The following is a 19,265-nucleotide window of genomic DNA, read 5'->3' as shown; positions in this document are numbered from 1 at the left end:
AAGAAGCTCACTGACCCACTTAGCAGTTGCTAGAGCCACAAAGAAGAGGGTCTTCTTAGTAAGATCCCTTAACAAGCAGCTTCCAAGTCACGGATCTCCAAAGAAATCTGAGTATCTTCCTGGTTGGAGCTATCAAGGCACATACAGGACGATCGTTGGCTGCTCCTCTACCCGGGTGTTCAAAAAAACACAGGCAGGAGGTAGATACTAGTCCGTGAAAAGAACTAATATAGGTGACACAGGTTTCCCCTTCAACTTGTCGGATCTGCTGAAACCCAATGTCGGTATGAATCACTATATTAGATGCTGAAAGAGTGAACTAAAGAAGTTGTATTTGCATATATTATATTATAACACATTAGAATCATGTATCATCATATCAACAATACGAAGAAAATGTAAACAAAGTCAAACGGCAGGCAGTGAGGAGAAGCAGCAAACATCCTTCCTCGATGACGGCCAAAAGCAAAGCGAGTGTTTGCCAACTGGGTGGGCAGGACTCCCACCCGTAGTCGGTAGTTTACTATGCACTTCATCACCTTTTTTAAAGTTAAACGGCAATGTTCCAGTTCCTGCTGAAAGTAATTCCTGATGTAAAGGACCAATGGTTTGTATACCGTGTTGGAACAATTCAAAATTTAAGCTGCTGTGCAAGTTGAAACTATACCTATGTAATTACTTGGTAGGTCTTGGCTTAATCAAAACTGACTTTTTCCAAATTTTTGCACAAACTCAGAAACAAACCAGAATGAGAGAATTCCCTAACCCTCCAAATGTCAGAAAAGACACAACAGGCCATTTAACCCACAAATACTTCACTGCAGCTAAGACTAACAGTCCTGAGAGTGAGATCTCAGCCCATGGCCTCCTCCAAAAGTGCATATGGAACCTGAGTTATGCTACAGAGAACAAGATTCATGTGCCCACTCCACTGTCCAAGTTCCTGATCTCGGGAAAGACTGTTCAAAGCTCCTCATGAACATAGAAAACTCTTCTGAGAATGAGAGACTCATGCCCTTCAGTCAGAAGATGTTGGCAAAGCAGAGCAATGAGACTGGTCTCCAACAGGGACTGGGAGGAACTAGTCAAGGTGAAGAGAGACCTAGTCTTGATCAGCTGAAAGTAACTCCAGCCACAGAGAAACCCTGTTGGATCATTTTCCCTGGTACACATTAGCTGAGGACACCTTGAGGTACCCAGACATCTCCTGGGCAGTCCTATAAGATAAGCCTCTCTTCCACACAAGAAGCTAAATAACCTCCAACTGTGAAGGCTGAGAGTCTATACAAACTGGTGGTGCCTCAGGCCATGTGGCTGGCAGAGAAGAGCGAGCCTCGACCATAAGAGTTAGTACATCAGGAAGCTGCTAAGCATGGGGCCAACAAGGAGTTAACCAGGACAGGAAAGAAATTGGAAAATGAGAGAGGGGAAGGATCCTTAAGCAGCCCTTGAAAGGCAGATTTCTGGTTCTAACTACCTTGAGGAAACAGACCTCTCAAGGGCTCTAACCCTTGTCTGCCTAATTTCTCAAGGGCGTGACAGTCATCCCCCCGCCCCCTACTCATGGAAGCTGGAAAAATGGGACTGCCTACTTCAGCTTCCCAATCTCTTCTTCCTCTTGCTTCTCCTTCCAGCCAGAGGGAATGGCCAAAAGGGGCTGGGAAGGGTCCTGCCCATTCTTAGGAGAAAACCTGGGATCCTTGTCTTGGGAAAATCCTCCCCAACACAGGACACAGATGGCATGGCAGCCCTTGATTTACATTTCCCTATCAGAAAAAGTTGACTACAAAAGGCAATCTTTTCCCAACCTCCCACGCCTGGGAGATTGTGGAGGGTAAAATGGAAATGGAATTGTTAGCAGAGAGGGGGAGGTCAGCAATCCTTGACTGTTAACATGTAAGGATATAAACTACCCAGGGCTCTGGACCTGTTGCTACCAAAACACCCCAATAGAATTCTCTATTTTTAGCAGCTGGAGCTGGGGACAGCCTGCCTAAGCTTCCCCTTCCTTTCTTCATCTCCATTCATTCCCTTTGAGCTGGAGCTGGAAAGGGTGACTAAAATTGCTGGGAAGACTCCTGGTCCTTTTTCAGGGAAGAACCCTGGGCTCTTTATCACTGTGTACAGGAAGTCTGTGCCAGCCTCAGCTTCCCCCTTCCTTTCTTCATCTCCCTTCACTCCCTTTGACCTAGAGCTGGAAAGGGTGACTAAAATTGCTGGGAAGACTCGCTGGTCCTTTTTCGGGAAGAACCCTGGGCCTCTTTATCACTGTGAACAGGAAGTCTGTGCCTGCCTCAGCTTCCCCTTCCTTTCTTCATCTCCCTTTGTCCCTTTGACCTAGAGCTGGAAAGGGTGACTAAAAATTGCTGGGAAGACTCGCTGGTCCTTTTCAGGAAGAACCCTGGGCTCTTTATCACTGTGTACAGTGGGAAGTCTGGCCTGCCTCAGCTTCCACTTCCTTTCTTCATCTCCCTTCACCCTTTGACCTAGAGCTGCCAAAGGGTGACTAAAATTGCTGGGAAGACTCCTGGTCCTTTTCAGGGAAGAACCCTGGGCTCTTTATCACTGTGTACAGGAAGTCTGTGCCTGCCTCAGCTTCCCCCTTCCTTTCTTCATCTCCTTCACTCCCTTTGACCTAGAGCTGGAACTGGGTGAGCTAAAATTGCTGGGAAGACTCCTGGTCCTTTTTCAGGAAGAACCCTGGGCTCTTTATCACTGTGTACAGGAAGTCTGTGCCTGCCTCAGCTTCCCTTCCTTTCTTCATCTCCCTTCACTCCTGGCCCTTTTGACCTAGAGCTGGAAAGGGTGACTAAAATTGCTGGGAAGACTCCTGGTCCTTTTTCAGGGAAGAACCCAGGAGGGCTCTTTATCACTGTGTACAGGAAGTCTGTGCCTGCCTCAGCTTCCCTTCCGTGCCCCTTCTTCTCTTCATCTGCCTTGACCTAGAGCTGAAAGGGTGACTAAAATTGCTGGGAAGACTCTGGTCCTTTTCAGGGAAGAACCCTGGGCTCAGTTTTATCACTGTGTACAGGAAGTCTATGCCTGCCTCAGCTTCCCTTCCTTTTTACATCCCCTTCATATCCTTTGACCTAGAGCTGGAAAGGGTGACTAAAATTGCTGGGAAGACTCCTGGTCCTTTTTCAGGGAAGAACCCTGGGCTCTTTATCACTGTGTACAGGAAGTCTGTGCCTGCCTCAGCTTCCCCTTCCTTTCTTCATCTCCCTTCACTCCCTTTGACCTAGAGCTGGAAAGGGTGACTAAAATTGCTGGGAAGACTCCTGGTCCTTTTTCAGGGAAGAACCCTGGGCTCTTTATCACTGTAAGTTGTACAGGAAGTCTGTATCTGCCTCAGCTTCCCCTTCCTTTCTTCATATCTAATTTGACCTAGAGCTGGCAAAGGGTGACTAAAATTGCTGGGAAGACTCCTGGTCCTTTTTCAGGAAGAACCAAGGGCTCAGAGAAAATTTATCACTGTGTACAGGAAGTCTGTGCCTGCCTCAGCGTTCCCTTTTTTCTTCATCTCCCTTTGACCTAGAGCTGTTGAAAGGGTGACTAAAATTGCTGGGAAGACTCCTGGTCCATTTTTTCAGTTGGAAGAACCCTTTTCTCTTTATCACTGATTTACAGGAAGTCTGTGCAAAACTGCCTAAAGCTACCCCCTTCCTGTTGTTCTTCATCTCCCTTTCCCTTTGACCTAGAGCTGGAAAGGGTGACTAAAATTGCTGGGAAGACTCCTGGTCCTTTTTCAGGGAAGAACCCTGTTTTTCTTTATCACTGTGTACAGGAAGTCTGTGCCTGCCTCAGCTTCCCCTTCCTTTCTTCATCTCCCCTTCACTCCCTTTGACCTAAGAGCTGGAAAGGGTGACTAAAATTGCTGGGAAGACTCCTGGTCCTTTTTCAGGAAGAACCCCTGGGCTCTTTATCACTGTGTACAGGAAGTCTGGGTGCCTGCCTCAGCCTCTCCCTTCCTTTCTTCATCTCCTTCACTCCCTTTGACCTAGAGCTGGAAAGGGTGACTAAAATTGCTGGGAAGACTCCTGGTCATTTTTCAGGGAAGAACCCTGGGCTCTTTATCACTGTGTACAGGAAGTCTGTGCCTGCCTCAGCTTCCCTTCCTTTCTTCATCTCCCTTCACTCCCTTTGACCTAGAGCTGGAAAGGGTGACTAAAATTGCTGGGAAGACTCCTGGTCCTTTTTCAGGGAAGAACCCTGGGCTCTTTATCACTGTGTACAGGAAGTCTGTGCCTGCCTCAGCTTCCCCTTCCTTTCTTCATCTCCCTTCACTCCCTTTGACCTAGAGCTGGAAAGGGTGACTAAAATTGCTGGGAAGACTCCTGGTCCTTTTTCAGGGAAGAACCCTGGGCTCTTTATCACTGTGTACAGGAAGTCTGTGCCTGCCTCAGCTTCCCCTTCCTTTCTTCATCTCCCTTCACTCCCTTTGACCTAGAGCTGGAAAGGGTGACTAAAATTGCTGGGAAGACTCATGGCCCTTCTGCAGGGAAGAACCCTGGGCTCTTTATCACTATATAGAGGAAGTCTGCACCTTCATGATAACAGACACAGGAGCAGCTGCCCCCTAAAACTTGGCCACACTTCCCTTCAACACCTTGTATGGTTGCACGTTAGACTATGGCATCCAGCTATCAGAACACCTTTTCTCCATTGCCATCTCAACTTTACTCTTATGAAAGAGCAAAGAAGAACCCATGAATAAACCTTTCCCAAAGAATGAGGCTACTCTCAGTCAAAACTTGAGAGAAGTGTTAACTGCTGGTAATGTCTTCTCAAAATAAGCTTGTCCACAGGTCTGCACTATTGATGTGAAGGTAAAGTCAATGCCTTTCCTGCCAACATCTACAATCTCAAGAACTTTGCTATCTCATCTGAAGATGATACTTGGTGACAGCAAAGTCAGCATGGTACTTGCTCAATCTGTTGGAAAACAAAGTACTCCTGAGCCATTGATTAAATTCAACCTGAACCTTGTCGCCATAAGCAAATACAGTAATGACCACAGCAATTGGAATGACTGTCTAACCTCCACAGTGCACCTTCGAGACTTTCTACTGATAGAGTGCATTTGATGGCACCATAGTTGCTTCCCCAAAATCATTATATATGTCCACTAATTAACAAAATAATCTCTTGAATGTGCTCATCCAACTTGGCTTAGAGTGGTTCTTAAAAAGATGGGATACTCAAATCAAGGATTCCCCCAGAGTTTGGGGTATGTAAATGATAATGGTGTGTATTCCTGTGGGAAAAAAAATATGTATTCATTTGCTTTGGTCTATGCTAAATTTCTACATTCTTTAGTGGATGTTTTGAATAATTTTTATTTAATTTCCTATTCTAATTACTTATTTTTAAAAACACCCAAAACATAAAGACTTGTTCTATATAAATAGCCAAACTGTGTACATTTCCACAGGGAGAGGGAGGTAATATACTATGTTTAAGCTATTTGAATTGCATAAAATTTTCTAACTCTAAGAAATATTTTTATATACATCAGTAACTGATTAAAGTCTCTGTATATCACAGTTCCAATAACAAGCTTACAGATGTTTGAAGCTGTCAAATTCTAACCTCAAGCAGCCCAAGGTACTTGCACCAAAACTACTTAGGGCATATTGAATTGATTTTACAAATGTATTGAAATGACTAGCCTGGTTTTGAATATGCTGTCCTAAGTTACATTATTTAATGAAGTATCCTTGCATAAAACTGAAGACAACTAGGCTACTGTAGCCTGGTTCCTGCCAGTAGCCAACAGGAATATTTACCATCTTTTGTTTGCATTTTTTAAAATTTTTATGTCATTTGTTTAAGATTATGATATTTACCATCTTTTGTTTGTGTTTTTAAGTTGATCCCTAAGGGACTAGTACTGAATACAGTTAGGTTAGGGAAGGGTTGGATGCACTGAAATCCACTTCCCATTTGGAGGTCGTAAGCACAGTAAGGGATCATGAATTGCTTGAGGGGGTCCAGGAGGGGCAAAGCCTCCCTGGCTAGGTTAGGTTAGGTAAAAAGGTAAGTCTCATTTGGTTATATTGCACCCTTACTATGCATTCCCTTCTTAGTAGTGTTGAAGAAATATAGCTCCGTGTCTTGACTCAACCAGACCTTACCTTTCTAACCAACTTAGGGTGCAATCCCCTAACCTGACCGGAAGGGCTTCGCCCTTCTTGGACCCCCACCCAAAGCAACACTGAATATCCGTGTCTCTCTTCTCTGCATACTAGGCTACCCAAAAACTGTCAAATTCTTTAATTCATGGTACCTATCCTATTAGGGGTAATTCTAAGTATTAGCTCTGCGCCTGTTTTACCCTGGAAACTGGTATATGGACTTCAGGGGTAAATTACAGGTTAATTACATCCTGCGACAAAAATTTAAGGTAAATCCATAATTAGCAACCAAAATACTGTAGAAAATGTCAAGTTAGAAGGATATCGCCGCCGCGGAGCTACTACTTAGATCTCCCCATGGGGGGGATAAGAAAATTATATAGAAATCTCTCGAGAATATCACTGTTTGACCTAACCGGGTATTTACCGTCGTTTGTTTTAACACATATAATAATGGGGCGTTAAAGACGAAGAAGAAGGTATTTAAGTTTATTACATTAACACTCGATTGGGAGTGTTTACTCGAAATTAAACTGTAAATTTACCACCATGTTCATTACCATATACACTGTTTATTACATTAACACTCGACTGTCAGGCTAACTAAACTGTGATTGACCTTTTACTCGAACTTGAACCTAGCTTTGGTTAATCCGGTTACTGTATGTCTGTAAATTGACTTGGATTGCGTAGCCTATTTGCCAGGTAACCTACATAAACTATTAAGAGCAGCTTTTAATCCTAACACTGCAGTCCAACTGCAAAATGTTATTTTTCACCTCTTAATGTGTCAAATAACCGGTAAAGAGAAAATTCTCACCCTAAAGACTACCCCTGCCCTAAGAACAGCTGAGAAAACTTACGGTGTCAAACGTCTCTAACCTTCGGTTGATGCTACAAATACAACAGCTGTTCCAGCAGTTCGTAGCAGACAACAACTCAGCGCAAAGGAGCAGAGCCAGCAAGATCTTTTTGCAAACAGTCGATGGTAGTAGTAGTAGTAGTAATGGTGAACTGTCCTCTTGAAATTATTCCTAGACTCGCCCTAGTTTTCCTGTGATTACCATTGTCTGCATGCACTCTCAGAAGCACTGTGATTCCGTACGCTTCAGGTAAATCTTTTACCGCTCTATTTTTTTTTGTCGAGACATATCTATAAAGAGTAAAATTTCGATCAATTCGTCTTCATCACCTTGGTATGGTGACTGCGTGAAATATTAGTGTCATACACTGGGCAATGAAGAAACATTCCAGCTTACATCTTTATATTGTAAGCATTTGGTTTCTTCATGCTTCATTCTCATCCACCTGTATAGTTCTCACGTGTTTAGCCTACCTCTTCTTATTAACATCATATATTTCGTGATAATAGCAGGTTTATCCTGTTGCGCTCTTTTCGAATTTTCTGTGGGTATTTCAAGTTGACTTCTAATTTATTTCTCTCCACCGTGCTTTATTTGTCCAAATTATCTACGATTCTTTTTTAACTGTTCGTCTTTTAAAGTGCTAATACTTGCTTAATTCAGGGCGTTATTTAGTTTACATACTAGCCCATGGTGTTTCATAAAGGAGACTATTTCGTTGAAACTCACCTGACTGGTCCCTGTGTAACATTCACTGTAAGACAATGGTTTATATACCTGGGAAAAAAGTTTGTTCTTACAAAGTATAAAAACATTAATCTTATTTAGGATTCCCCAACACATTAGCTAGGAGGGGGTGCAGAGAGTCTGCAATGACAGTAAGTTAGAATGCGCAAATTCTAAAAAATGGAGTCACCAGTTCACCCAGAAATGTTAGTTACCGATCGCGTATGATTAGAGGAAGTATGACTTCTGCAGTAGTGGGTCCTGGACTCCTGTAACCTATACAACCTGGGTACCATGTAGATGACTGGCAACCGCAAGACTTTCGTTAGAAAAGATAGCTCATCTAACAGCATTTGGACTCCTGATAATTATAGAACCATGTCTCTCTTGTTTAGGAAAGGCGAAGGATGGTACACCCTACACCTTCAACCTTCGGGGATGGATCTGTTATGGCCAGGCAAAAGAGGATTACGGGGATGGACTGTTCAAAGTACGGCACCCGTCCAGGCTTACCCGTCCACATAAAACTTGGGTAGCTGCACGGCCCATTCAGAAGCCACCCTGGGTCTTGAGAAATAAGTGTCCAAGGACCTTACGGGGGATGTCCCCCCGCAGAAGGAGAGGGTGGTTCAACTCTTCATGATACCTGAGCAATCAAGATGTTCCTCCTTCAATGAGAGGGATGGAGACTTTTCCTTTATTTCATGGACTCTAGCACTAGGCATCATCATCATCGTCGGACGATTGGTATGCCCATATGATGAACTTTCAGACCAGAAAGATAGACTGATTGATTGTTTAATTTATTCATCTGGCTTGACATCAAAAGTCAAAGATGCTGACAGAAACTAATGTAGAGTTACATATACCTCTCTATATCCCCATATACATAATTACACTTACTAAAAGTCATGAGACAACTTTATAATAGATTCATAAATAACAACCATAACCTGATAGTACCCTAATTAAAATTTACATATTCATTTGGCAAAAACATAGCTGAAATTCATATTTCAAAAGGAAGAGCAGCTTCTTCTATGAACTTAAAAAACGCCACTGGATTTGAATACAGCTTCCTCTCTATCATAGACAAAGAATTCACATAGCCTGGCTCAGCTATCAGAGAGGAAGCATTTTCATAAGTTCTTAAGAGTGGAACACTCGACCAGCAAATGCCTAACAGTCAACGTCACCAAGGAGTCAACACAAAAAGGCTGGGGTTGCCCAAAAGACGTGCGTTATATAGGTATGGCCAGTTCTCAGACGACCAAAGAGCAGTCCCATTTTCTTGTCATATTACTATATCTCCAATAAAAATCATCTAACAATTTCTAGCTCCTCCTGGTTGCTACAAACCAGACTCTCATGAAAACTGCCAGTTTGTTTTGTTTCAGAGGAGGAAGACGTAGTCGTCGGCAACCTGGTGCAGAGTGCTTAGTTGGAGAAACAACTCTTACCACATTAATTGCAGAAGTTAACCCACTTCCCTCGATACAGCATTGCTGAAATCGTTAATTCTGTAAGAAATGTCTCTTTCACAGGGACTCCTGAACTACCTACAGCTATGAATGGCAAAGTTTTCTACAGATAGATTGGTTGAAGCTACCAGTTGACCATCTGTTGGTCGCATCTTGAGTTCCGACCGGCCAGCGAAGAACAAGAGGAATTTGTTTCTGGTGATAGAAATTCATTTCTAGCTATAATCTGGCAGTTCGATTCCACAATAAGCTGTAGGTCCGTTGCTCTGGTAACCAAGTTGGTGTTTAGCCACGTAAAAGTAAATCTAATCCATCGGGCCAGCCCTAGGAGAGGTGTTAATTTCAGCTCAGTGGTCTAGTTAAACTAAGATATAACTTAAATTACAGATAGATTGGTTGAATTTTGACAGGTAGGGTGACAAAGAGTTGACCATGGAAGGTGTTTTCTTGGCATCTTGATCATGAGATCCGGCAGTTCTAGTAAACAACAATTGGCTTGGGACTAATTTTAGCTTCTCAGATTTAAAGTGAATAGTAGACAATCATCTGGCAGATCAGGGGAAAATAGTACAAACCCTAGACACCTAGGTGGTCTCGGAGATATTCTCTGGCAAATGATCGGGAGTTCCTTGTTTAACCAAACATGTTGACCACCAGTATATTTAACAGCCCCCTATACCCATCTACCTTTGCTATGGTACATTTTATGGCCCCGCAGTCTAGCCACCTCAATTTCATTCATGCTGCAGCTACTCTTTCTCTTCCTGCTATCCTTGGAATTGGAATATAAAATTTAGGCTGAGGGACCAGTGATAGGACCTTTGAGGTCATTCGGCACTGAAAATAACGTTAAAACAATTGTTAGTAGAGGGTGGAAAGTATGATGGAAGAGACCACGAACGGAGGTACAGCAAAAGGAATAAAAGGGGTTGCAGGGCCAAAATGGCATTGCTAAGAACCTTAAGTGATGCCTACATGTACTGCATGAGGCACACTGACAACTCTCTTAAATTCCCTATTGGGTTTCTACTCTCACGAACTTTCATTTCACAGTTCAGGGTCAACCATCTGAAGGGTTCTCAAAATTTGTTTGTTCTTGTAATACAATTGGCATACTGTAAACCCATTTTACTCCATCTATATCTCTTTCATTCTGAGCACCTCATGTGACAATATTACATGTAGTATACAGCATACTGTTAATCACACATTGCCCTTAACAATTACAGGACCTTTCATAATTATACTTTTTCCTTTGCTTCCATTTCAGTTAACAAATGACAGCAAAAAACTGCAAAATACATAACTGGCTTTAAATCATATTGAATTGATAATCCACGCTTCACATGTAACTAGTGAAGTATAGACCACAGAATCGTAAATTTTTAAATGAACGTCCTGGCACTGGTGGAAAATAAAATTACAAAAACATTCCTGGTGTGAATCCTTTATTTGAACTAATTCTATCACATTCAAACTGAAATAGAATATACTAAAACACCAAATGTTCCTGTTGTGTAAGGCCATATCTGTTCAGTATTCACTCCAGTATTTTCAAAAATTCATTAATAATATTTTCATTGTTCATTAATAATTCTTTGAAATGAGACATGGGCGGCGTTCCCAGTCACCCCTGATCCGCGAGCTCAGGTAATGTGTGCAAATCCTACTGATTAAATAATAATAATGATAATAATAATAATGACACCTACAACTACTTATAATGATGACGCCGATGATCATCTCTGCACCCGTGGTGTTATTGATCTCCCAGCAATTAAGGGGTAAGGTGGGAGCTGTATGTGGAGAGGGCAGCAAGGATGGTGGTGGTGTGTATCATGATGGTGTGGTAGGGAGACAGCTCGGGTTGTGAAGATGACCTCTCTCTGTTGCTGCTGCTGCTGCTGTCACCTATTTTCATCTTTTTATATAATAGAAAAATAAGCATTTTTCATGGGACTATACAAGGCAGGACATTGTTGTGGGAGAATGGGGTGTGGAGGGTGGCGTCAGTTTTGCGCCATGGAACTCAGGAGTTGTCAAAGAATTTATTCTCAGATTACTGATATACATTAACCTTACAAACCTTTTGGTTAGCAATGATCTGTCATTTCTTCTACAGCCCATCATTACACTACTTTAAACAATACAGAGCATAAAACACGAACACTCATGTATTCCCTACAACCATCATCATAAGCCATTCTTCCAGCTACTACCACTCAACTTTTGAATGGTTATAATGGTACTAACTGGTGACGAATTTCCATGATACACATCTGTAATGCATGTATTAAACAATTGAATTGTGTAAAACCTGATTCTCCATAATAAGGATAAAAATCTCAACACTTTCACATAATACCATACATAATTAGCCAATGAACATTTTTTTGCATAAGCAGGTCAACATTTTGATACCCAAGAGGATTCGTCAAAATTATCATTCATATGTCCTACACATCAAAAGGCAAATGCTTATGATTATAAATTTATCTGGAATAAAATAAATCAGGGGTCTAGTTAGTCAAGTGTCCAGAAAAAATTAGGTGGGCAACATTCAACTCCTGACAATTCCATGGCAGAATGCTTTAAGTTACTGAAAATATGGATGATGGGGGAAGAGTTGGGATACTATGGAATGCATGGCATCAACTGCTCAAAAATTATTAGCAGGATGTCACCCACGTCATACAACTGTATTATAAAGGACAAACAAATTTTCATTGCTCAAGACAAAACCAATCAGTGACATAAATGGAACTATATACTCCATTCATCGCCAAATTCAAGACTTTACATATGGCAGTTGTCTTCGAACATGGCTAGAAATCCTGCTGCAAATCAATGATTTGTAAGCTCCTGGGCTTGACTGAATAAATCAATAACTACCTCAACCAGATGGAAAGAGCTACAACATTGGAAAAGCAATAAATATTAAGCATGTCAACCTTCAATACATATTATTGTTGAGGTTCACATCATTTACAGTGACCAAGGGAAATTTTGCCAAGTGATCTGAACAAATAGAAAATGAATGAGCACGGTGGAGGTAGTTAGAGCACTTGATGCACATCACCATTAGTGTGTGATGACATGTTTGCATGTACTGGGGCATGCATGCTAGTGAGGATATACAGTACTCCTCACAATCTGCAACTGTGTGTGAGATGTGTGCATACGTTACCATACATTCCCCATTTTCATAAATTCACTCGCATCATGACAGCAACTATGTAATGCGCATCAATATGTATAGAACATGTGTCTGGCACAGGGACATGAACAAATACTGAGGTATTCATCTGCCAATCAGACAGCTCAAAGTCTTACTGCAGTGAATTTCACACCCATTCATGGACTTTCAAGTGCTACTCTGATGCACTTGAGTAAGCTAAACTTTCCTTGGAATAACGTCTCAACAAGTTAACAAGTTTAATATTAACTGCCAAGGGTTCTTTACCACAATAAGTTAGGTCATTTGCCGAAAAAAAAAAAAAAATGCTATTTTTTTTTTTCCTACTGGTTCCCTAGAACCTCCAGTAATAACATAGGATCTGACTTCTCTTTCATCGTAGCAAGTTTAATGCCAAGCAGTTCACTTTAGTCCAAAGTTTTGTCACCTTATAAAAATCAATTAAATAAAGTCTGGCTTCTAGTCAACACAGGGAGCTAACTTTCTCTGGTTATTATAATTTCAAAATACACCTAATTAAAAGATACATGTATAAAAAGTGAGAACAAAATAGGAAAAAACATGACCCTCTGCTTTAATCATACCTTATTCTTTAGACAGCTGTGGCAAAGTAGTGATCTAAATCATACAATCTATCATGCAGTTTAATAATACAAGAAGGGCATGAATTAGTACCTAGTGCACCAGTACCCACTTAATACAATAGATTCTTCCAATTCCTTCATTCCTATCCTGGAGCAGCCCACAATCTTTGATGATGATGATGATACTTTAGGGTGACTATTAAATAACAGCCAATGAAACCATTGGCGCCTTGAGAGTGGGTCTCAGATAAGTATGCAACACTGTTGTGACACCTCATTATTAAGTCAAACAGACTTCAAATAGTAACCCACAGAAACAAAATACTTGTTTACAAACACTTGGGCCACTGATTGGTAGTCTTGTTCACCATCAATTCAATGAAATCAAATTGAATCCCAATAAATGTCACTGGAGAGAGAGAGAGAGAGAGAGAGAGAGAGAGAGAGAGAGAGAGAGAGAGAGAGAGAGAGAGAGAGAGAGAGAGATTTCAACAGCCATGCTAATGCAAGGTTAAATTTGGGAACAAATAAATGATATCACTGCAAAGAAAAAAAAAATGCTACTGAATAAGATGGCTGAGGGCTATGGAGGGGCTTCAATATTATGGAGATCACGGAGTGCATGAGGTGACAACTTTGCACAAATTCTAAAATGTAAAACAGGCTAAAATACTTATATAAAATATTTATGAAAAAGTTAAATAAAATGGATGAAGCATATGACTTTGGATAGGCCCTTTGTAAAGGAGGCATCAGGGATGGGAAATATCTGGGCCCATCCAGAGTCACACAGGTTTCTTCTGAGGTTTGGTTCAGTAATGATTTTGTCTATCTTGAGCTGTAAAATAGAAATGCACAAACAAAATATCTCTCCATGATAAAAGCCTCTTGGAATGTACATTAAACAAGAGTGAGCGAAGGTGGGGAATAAAGATTTGTTGGGGTACTGTTACTGGGCGACATATATACATCTGTCACAACAGTGTTACATTCCCCCAAAGACACTACATAATCTGCTTCTGGACCCGTTATGGGTAGCGTAGAGGGGCAATGAGTAAGTCTCTCCACACACACACACACACAGGCAGTAGCATTCTTAGCAAGCCACCATAAGGTGCTGCTACAATTGGCTAGCCACCTTGCTACACTATTCATCCACTTTGACTTTCTTCTGCGCTGGTTCATCAGTGCTGTCTGCTGTGGGGTTGGAGGACACAACTGAGGTTGCAACTTTCTCAACTGTTGGAGCACTTGTTTTTGTAACTGAAGCATCTTGTGATCTATCTGCTGTTTGGCTAGTGGTATCTGGCGTGTCTGGCGCAGGCTCACTTGGGACTTCAGAGACAGGCTCACTTGGAGCCTCTGAAACTGGCTCACTTGGTGCTTCCGAAAGCGCTTCACTTGGAGCTTCTGATACTGCCATAGAATCATTTGTATCTTCACAGTTTGAAATAATAGAAGCTCTACTGTTCTCAGCATCTGAAGTGCCATTTGTATTGGCAGTAAGATTTTCTTTATTAGCAAAGGCAGAATCCATTGAATCATTGCTCTCTTCAGGTACAGGACCACCCTGAAAGAATGGGATCAACTCAATACATTCTTTTGTCTACATAGGAGATTTTTCATAAAAAAAAAAGAACTGAACAATATTCAGAAGTTATTGCATCTGCAGTTCGAGTATCCTGTCACCTATAAACAATTATGGCATGACTGGAGAAAACCATAAATGTCAGATTCAAGGTTTAAGACCAGCTGAAAAACTGATTATGTATCTTCAGTAATGACAGGAGTGTTACACAGAAATAAAATATGAAAAAATGTAAAACCTTCAAAAAAAGACAATCATGGTACTGACAGACTGATCAAACAGTTTTCTCTATGATTAATGCCTACCTTCATATATAAAACTAAAACTCTGTCATGTTTGTGTGTTTGAATACACATTGGGAATCCCAAGGCTTCTGGAAATTCCAAAGGCTTCTGGGGCTTCCAACCCCCCCGTTAACGGGGTAAAAAAGTGACCCAATGGGCCACAGGTGGTCTAGGCAAGATATATGATGGTACATTGTCAAGATGCCATGATGTACTGTATATACAGAAGTATGGAAATTGTCTTGATGAATAAGCAGTAAATATCTGGATTAGAATTCATTCAGTATTATAACTTTAATCTTCTTTGACAGGAGTTGGAGGTAATTTAAAAAGACCACTGAGTTACACTAAGCATGCATTTATAAAGCACTTCATAGCATTCATGGGGTATTTTGCAAACAAAAAATATTCCACCTGAAATGCTAACTCAAAATTGTGTCAATAGCTCTTCAATGACCTAGTGATATTTTTAAATTCTTCGCTTTAAACTACTTTTTGTAATAACAGCCAACTGTTCATCTGTTTACTCCTTCCTCATCCCACTCCTGAACTGTGTGTGTGAAGGACTGCCTAGATTATGATCTCCACAGCACAATGTAATGCTAAAAAATATTTTTTTTTACTATTTTTTATTCCCTATTTCTCTTATAATCCATTCCCTGTAAGTCTCTTCCAGCCTGAGGCAGCCCTTAAATTATAGTGCAAACGACTCTCAGTTCCATTCAGGAAACTTTAAATAATTACAATCTATCTTAAGTTACAGTGCAAATGACTCTGATTTCACTAAAAAAATCTTTCAAATACTTATATATTAATTAAAATTCCCCTCCCCACAAGATAAGTGCTACTAATAACTTTTTTTTGGTTAAAACTTTCATTATATATATATTGCCTCTCAAAAGTGCAAATGACTCATAGTTAAAAATTTTCAAGTTAAAAATTTTTATAAGATTTATAACCTTTCATGAAATACATTTTTCTCATTTTTCTGATGATATAATTGCACTATTATAAAGTGTGAACAATATGTTCATAAATATATTTTGCACACAATTATGGGTATGAAATTCTTCATTTATGCAAAAAGAAGTTAGATTATGCATCAACAGTAAGGGGAGACATTTAACTCTCCAACAAAATTTCTTTGAGGATATACTATACTACTCTATGTTTTTTGGGGTGCTTGGCATAACATTACCTAGAGATTTTAAAATTTTCCTATTTATTTTTCATTTTCCCAAACATATCAAAAACTGTGGCCACATTATACAAACATGCCAACGAAAAGAGGCATCAAAATCACGGTTAATGTTTACAATATACCTCTACAGCTGTTCAAGAAAAACCTTTTTCATAATTACTGCTACTCTACAGATCACAAAAATAATTAATGATTTTACCTACTGTACTTCAGATTCTTTTAGGATGAAACGTCAAAAAAGTAATTTACTGTACAAAAGACAGCAGAACAGAGATCCCAAAGCATTGCTGGTTAGCACAAAACTACTATTTTTAGCTCTAGCAGACAATACAACATCAAAATAATTGTTTGTGTCTTGTTCAAAATACACTTAAGTTCCTACAGAGCTTTACACTCAAAGAAAAAGGTCAAATTTAATGTCATCTTCAAGAACATGTTTGTTCCTCATGGGTATCAACTATCAAGATCTTTTGATACCTGATGTAGAGTAATTAAATGAAAAAAGATGAGATACCATGCAATAATGAAAATGCAAATGTACTACCCAATACTCACATTCTTCTCTTTTTGTTGTACATTCGTTTCCGTGTCCCCATTTTCAGTAGGTTGCTGCGCCTGCCCTAATGGACCGGTTGGAGTGGTAGTGGTGGAATCGGGTGCAACACCAGCAGGCATGTCATCCAGAAGTTCCTTCTTGCATTCAGAAACCACAAAATGTGCCCAAAGAGCCATTTCCACCTTATGAGGGTTCCAATCTCCACTACCTAAATACCAGAATTAAATTAGGAATCAAAAAGTGGAACAAGGAAAAACATTAAAAAGTTAACCTTAAATAAAGTAAACCAACACTAAACACCAAGTGCAGTACCAAGAATATAATGGTCAACACTTAGGAATCAGGAACCATCCAGGCCAGTTTATATTCCTTCAAATCTAGTAACATTGTACTGTTCATATACATTCCATTAATATCTAAAGTTGTCTTTTAGATTAATATATATCTTTAATTACAATCAATTCCATTTGATGAGAAATATAAAATAAATGGAAAAATAATCATTCAACACACCAAAAGTCAAATTTAACCATTCAATTACTAATTCATTCAGCAATCAGCAATTCTGGTTTACACTACTGTCACTGTCTACTACACAGCAGTTTCTTCTCTCGAAACAAATACCAAAAGGGTTCACAACAGAGGTCTTTCCAGATGTATGACTCCCATGGGCAAAAACATGAGAGAGACTAGATATTTAAATTCAGAAAAATATTCCCCATTCACACCAAAATAATTTTCTTATAAAAAAAACCTTCAATTAAGAGTAAAAATTTATCTTTTAAATAAATAATCTACTTTATTCTCAGCCAGGCCTGATTGGGTACTCACACAGCTAAATAACATTTTGATACTGTTGGGATAACCACCATTTTTGAATAGTCTACAGGCCTCAGATGCAAGGTTCTATATAGCAATTTTTCATTTTTAATGGTAATGTCTAGTTGACCACTTATAACAATGTCAACAATGGCATACAACAGATGCTTCTTGTGACTCGGACATGAAATTTATATTACCCAATAAACAGGAGTATCCTCAAGTGGCCTTGAAGAAGACAGGTTCTTGCCAAAAATTCAATCTGAACACATACCATTTGCTAGAATTATGAAAAAATATAAATCTCTGAAATAACAAAAACTAAGGAAATACAGTACCTTCTTTATTTAATCTATTAGCCGCCATTTTCAGCTGTTCCACAAAATTCAAAAGCTCTTTTGTAGTGTAGTCAATGCCTTCAATTTCTGGAATGGCCAACAGGCACTCATCAGCCATGAAGCCACACTGTTCTGGACTGCCAGCTGTGAGAATTGCTGTGGAGCAAACGATGGAGTTACAACTGAGGAGCTACAACAACTTTTTGAATCTACTCCCTTAGACATAATGAAAGTATTAATGGTAAAACTACAACTTCAAGTATTCTAAAATGAAAAATGAACAAAACATTTCCTGTGAAATTATAGTCTTTTGAAAATCCAATACTATAAGCTTGCTGAGCATCTTGCAATGTCTTTAAAAAGTTTCAAGACATGACAAAATTTCAAAAACCATAAATATACTAATGAATGAATGCAGTCTATCAATTTCACTTCAGGTTAAATTCAAATTAAAAATACGAAACACTCTGGAGGAGGCTACAATCTGGTATTTTCACACGCTGTCCTAAAATGCACCAAACATATACCATACCATGCTACAGAAGCGCAACAAAGAAATCACTGGATAACTTACTTGATGCCATGGCTGGTCCAACACCCTTCAAGTTACAAAGGGCTTGGATTGCTGAGGCTAAGTCATCTTTTTTCATCAATGCTCTGAAGGCTTTTTTCGTCTCCGTCATACACAAGCGTGGGGTATTCATCTGAATGAGGTCTTTTAGTCTTGGAGAAAACTTGCCACGCTGGAAGAAAAGAGATGTTTAGTCTTCAATATGCTGCCCAAAGACAAGGCAATAAAATGGTTACATGAAGTGATCTGTTACACTAACTTGTTTTTCATCTAGTTTTGACTGAACCCATTATACTAACTTGGTTTTCATCTAGCCAATATTTGTTTTAAAATAATACAGATTCTCTGGTGACTACTTCCACCAATTTCCTATAAGCATTCTCCAAGGAGGTTGTAAGTGCTTATGATACACTACAGGTACTGCTGATACCAGTACTGCAAACCTTAGCTGTATTAAAAGATGGATGAGAGAACAGATGCAAAAATAGCTATCAACCCTTCTGTTTGGCTACTGCCATAGATCTTACTGATACAGTAATGAAGTATCCGTGAAAAATACTGTTTCATGTAAAGGATTTGGATTCTCAAATGCAACCCTCAGCTGCTTCTCCAACAATTAAATTGAGTTTATGAAACAAAAAAACCAGTTTTTTCAGGGCAATTTATAAATCATATGAACAAATTTCCAATCTCAAATATTCCTAGAGGCAGCATCTTTTGTTTTCTTGACAAAGGAAGGACCATTCTCATATATCACATGGGTCCACTATTAAAAATCAATAACCTTTTCCCTGTTCATGTGCCTGAATGAAAAACAGGAAGACATTACAGCCAAAAAGTTGAGTCAATCATCTATCACTATACTTATACAAATGGCCCAGGTTCAAATTCTGACAGGGAAGATGCCCTATCAATTATAACTCC

The 19,265-nt window shown here is 39.8% G+C and overlaps 2 protein-coding genes across 2 annotated transcripts in view; both read right to left on the bottom strand.

Annotated features, from left to right (window-relative positions):
- ND-B12 (NADH dehydrogenase [ubiquinone] 1 beta subcomplex subunit 3) overlaps window positions 1-7,153 on the bottom strand; it is a 32,005-nt gene extending 24,852 nt beyond the window's left edge. Inside the window, exon 1 of the mRNA XM_067095931.1 lies at window positions 6,998-7,153. The gene's annotated coding sequence lies outside the window, so the exon portion shown is untranslated. The remainder of the gene's footprint in view (window positions 1-6,997) is intronic.
- A 3,482-nt stretch (window positions 7,154-10,635) lies between these two features.
- Window positions 10,636-19,265, bottom strand: part of LOC136833718 (uncharacterized) — a 29,601-nt gene continuing 20,971 nt past the window's right edge. Inside the window, exons 3-6 of the mRNA XM_067095930.1 lie at window positions 18,345-18,513; window positions 17,771-17,926; window positions 16,613-16,821; window positions 10,636-14,554 (exon numbers count right to left, since the gene is read on the bottom strand). Of these exons, the coding sequence (XP_066952031.1) occupies window positions 14,132-14,554; window positions 16,613-16,821; window positions 17,771-17,926; window positions 18,345-18,513 (957 nt within the window). The 3' untranslated portion in view covers window positions 10,636-14,131. The remainder of the gene's footprint in view (window positions 14,555-16,612; window positions 16,822-17,770; window positions 17,927-18,344; window positions 18,514-19,265) is intronic.

Source organism: Macrobrachium rosenbergii, chromosome 52 (genome assembly GCF_040412425.1).
Source record: "Macrobrachium rosenbergii isolate ZJJX-2024 chromosome 52, ASM4041242v1, whole genome shotgun sequence".
In the NCBI taxonomy this organism is placed as follows: Eukaryota; Metazoa; Arthropoda; class Malacostraca; order Decapoda; family Palaemonidae; genus Macrobrachium; species Macrobrachium rosenbergii.
The sequence above is the reverse complement of the archived record's forward strand: the minus strand, read 5'-3'. Positions and strand labels throughout refer to the sequence as shown.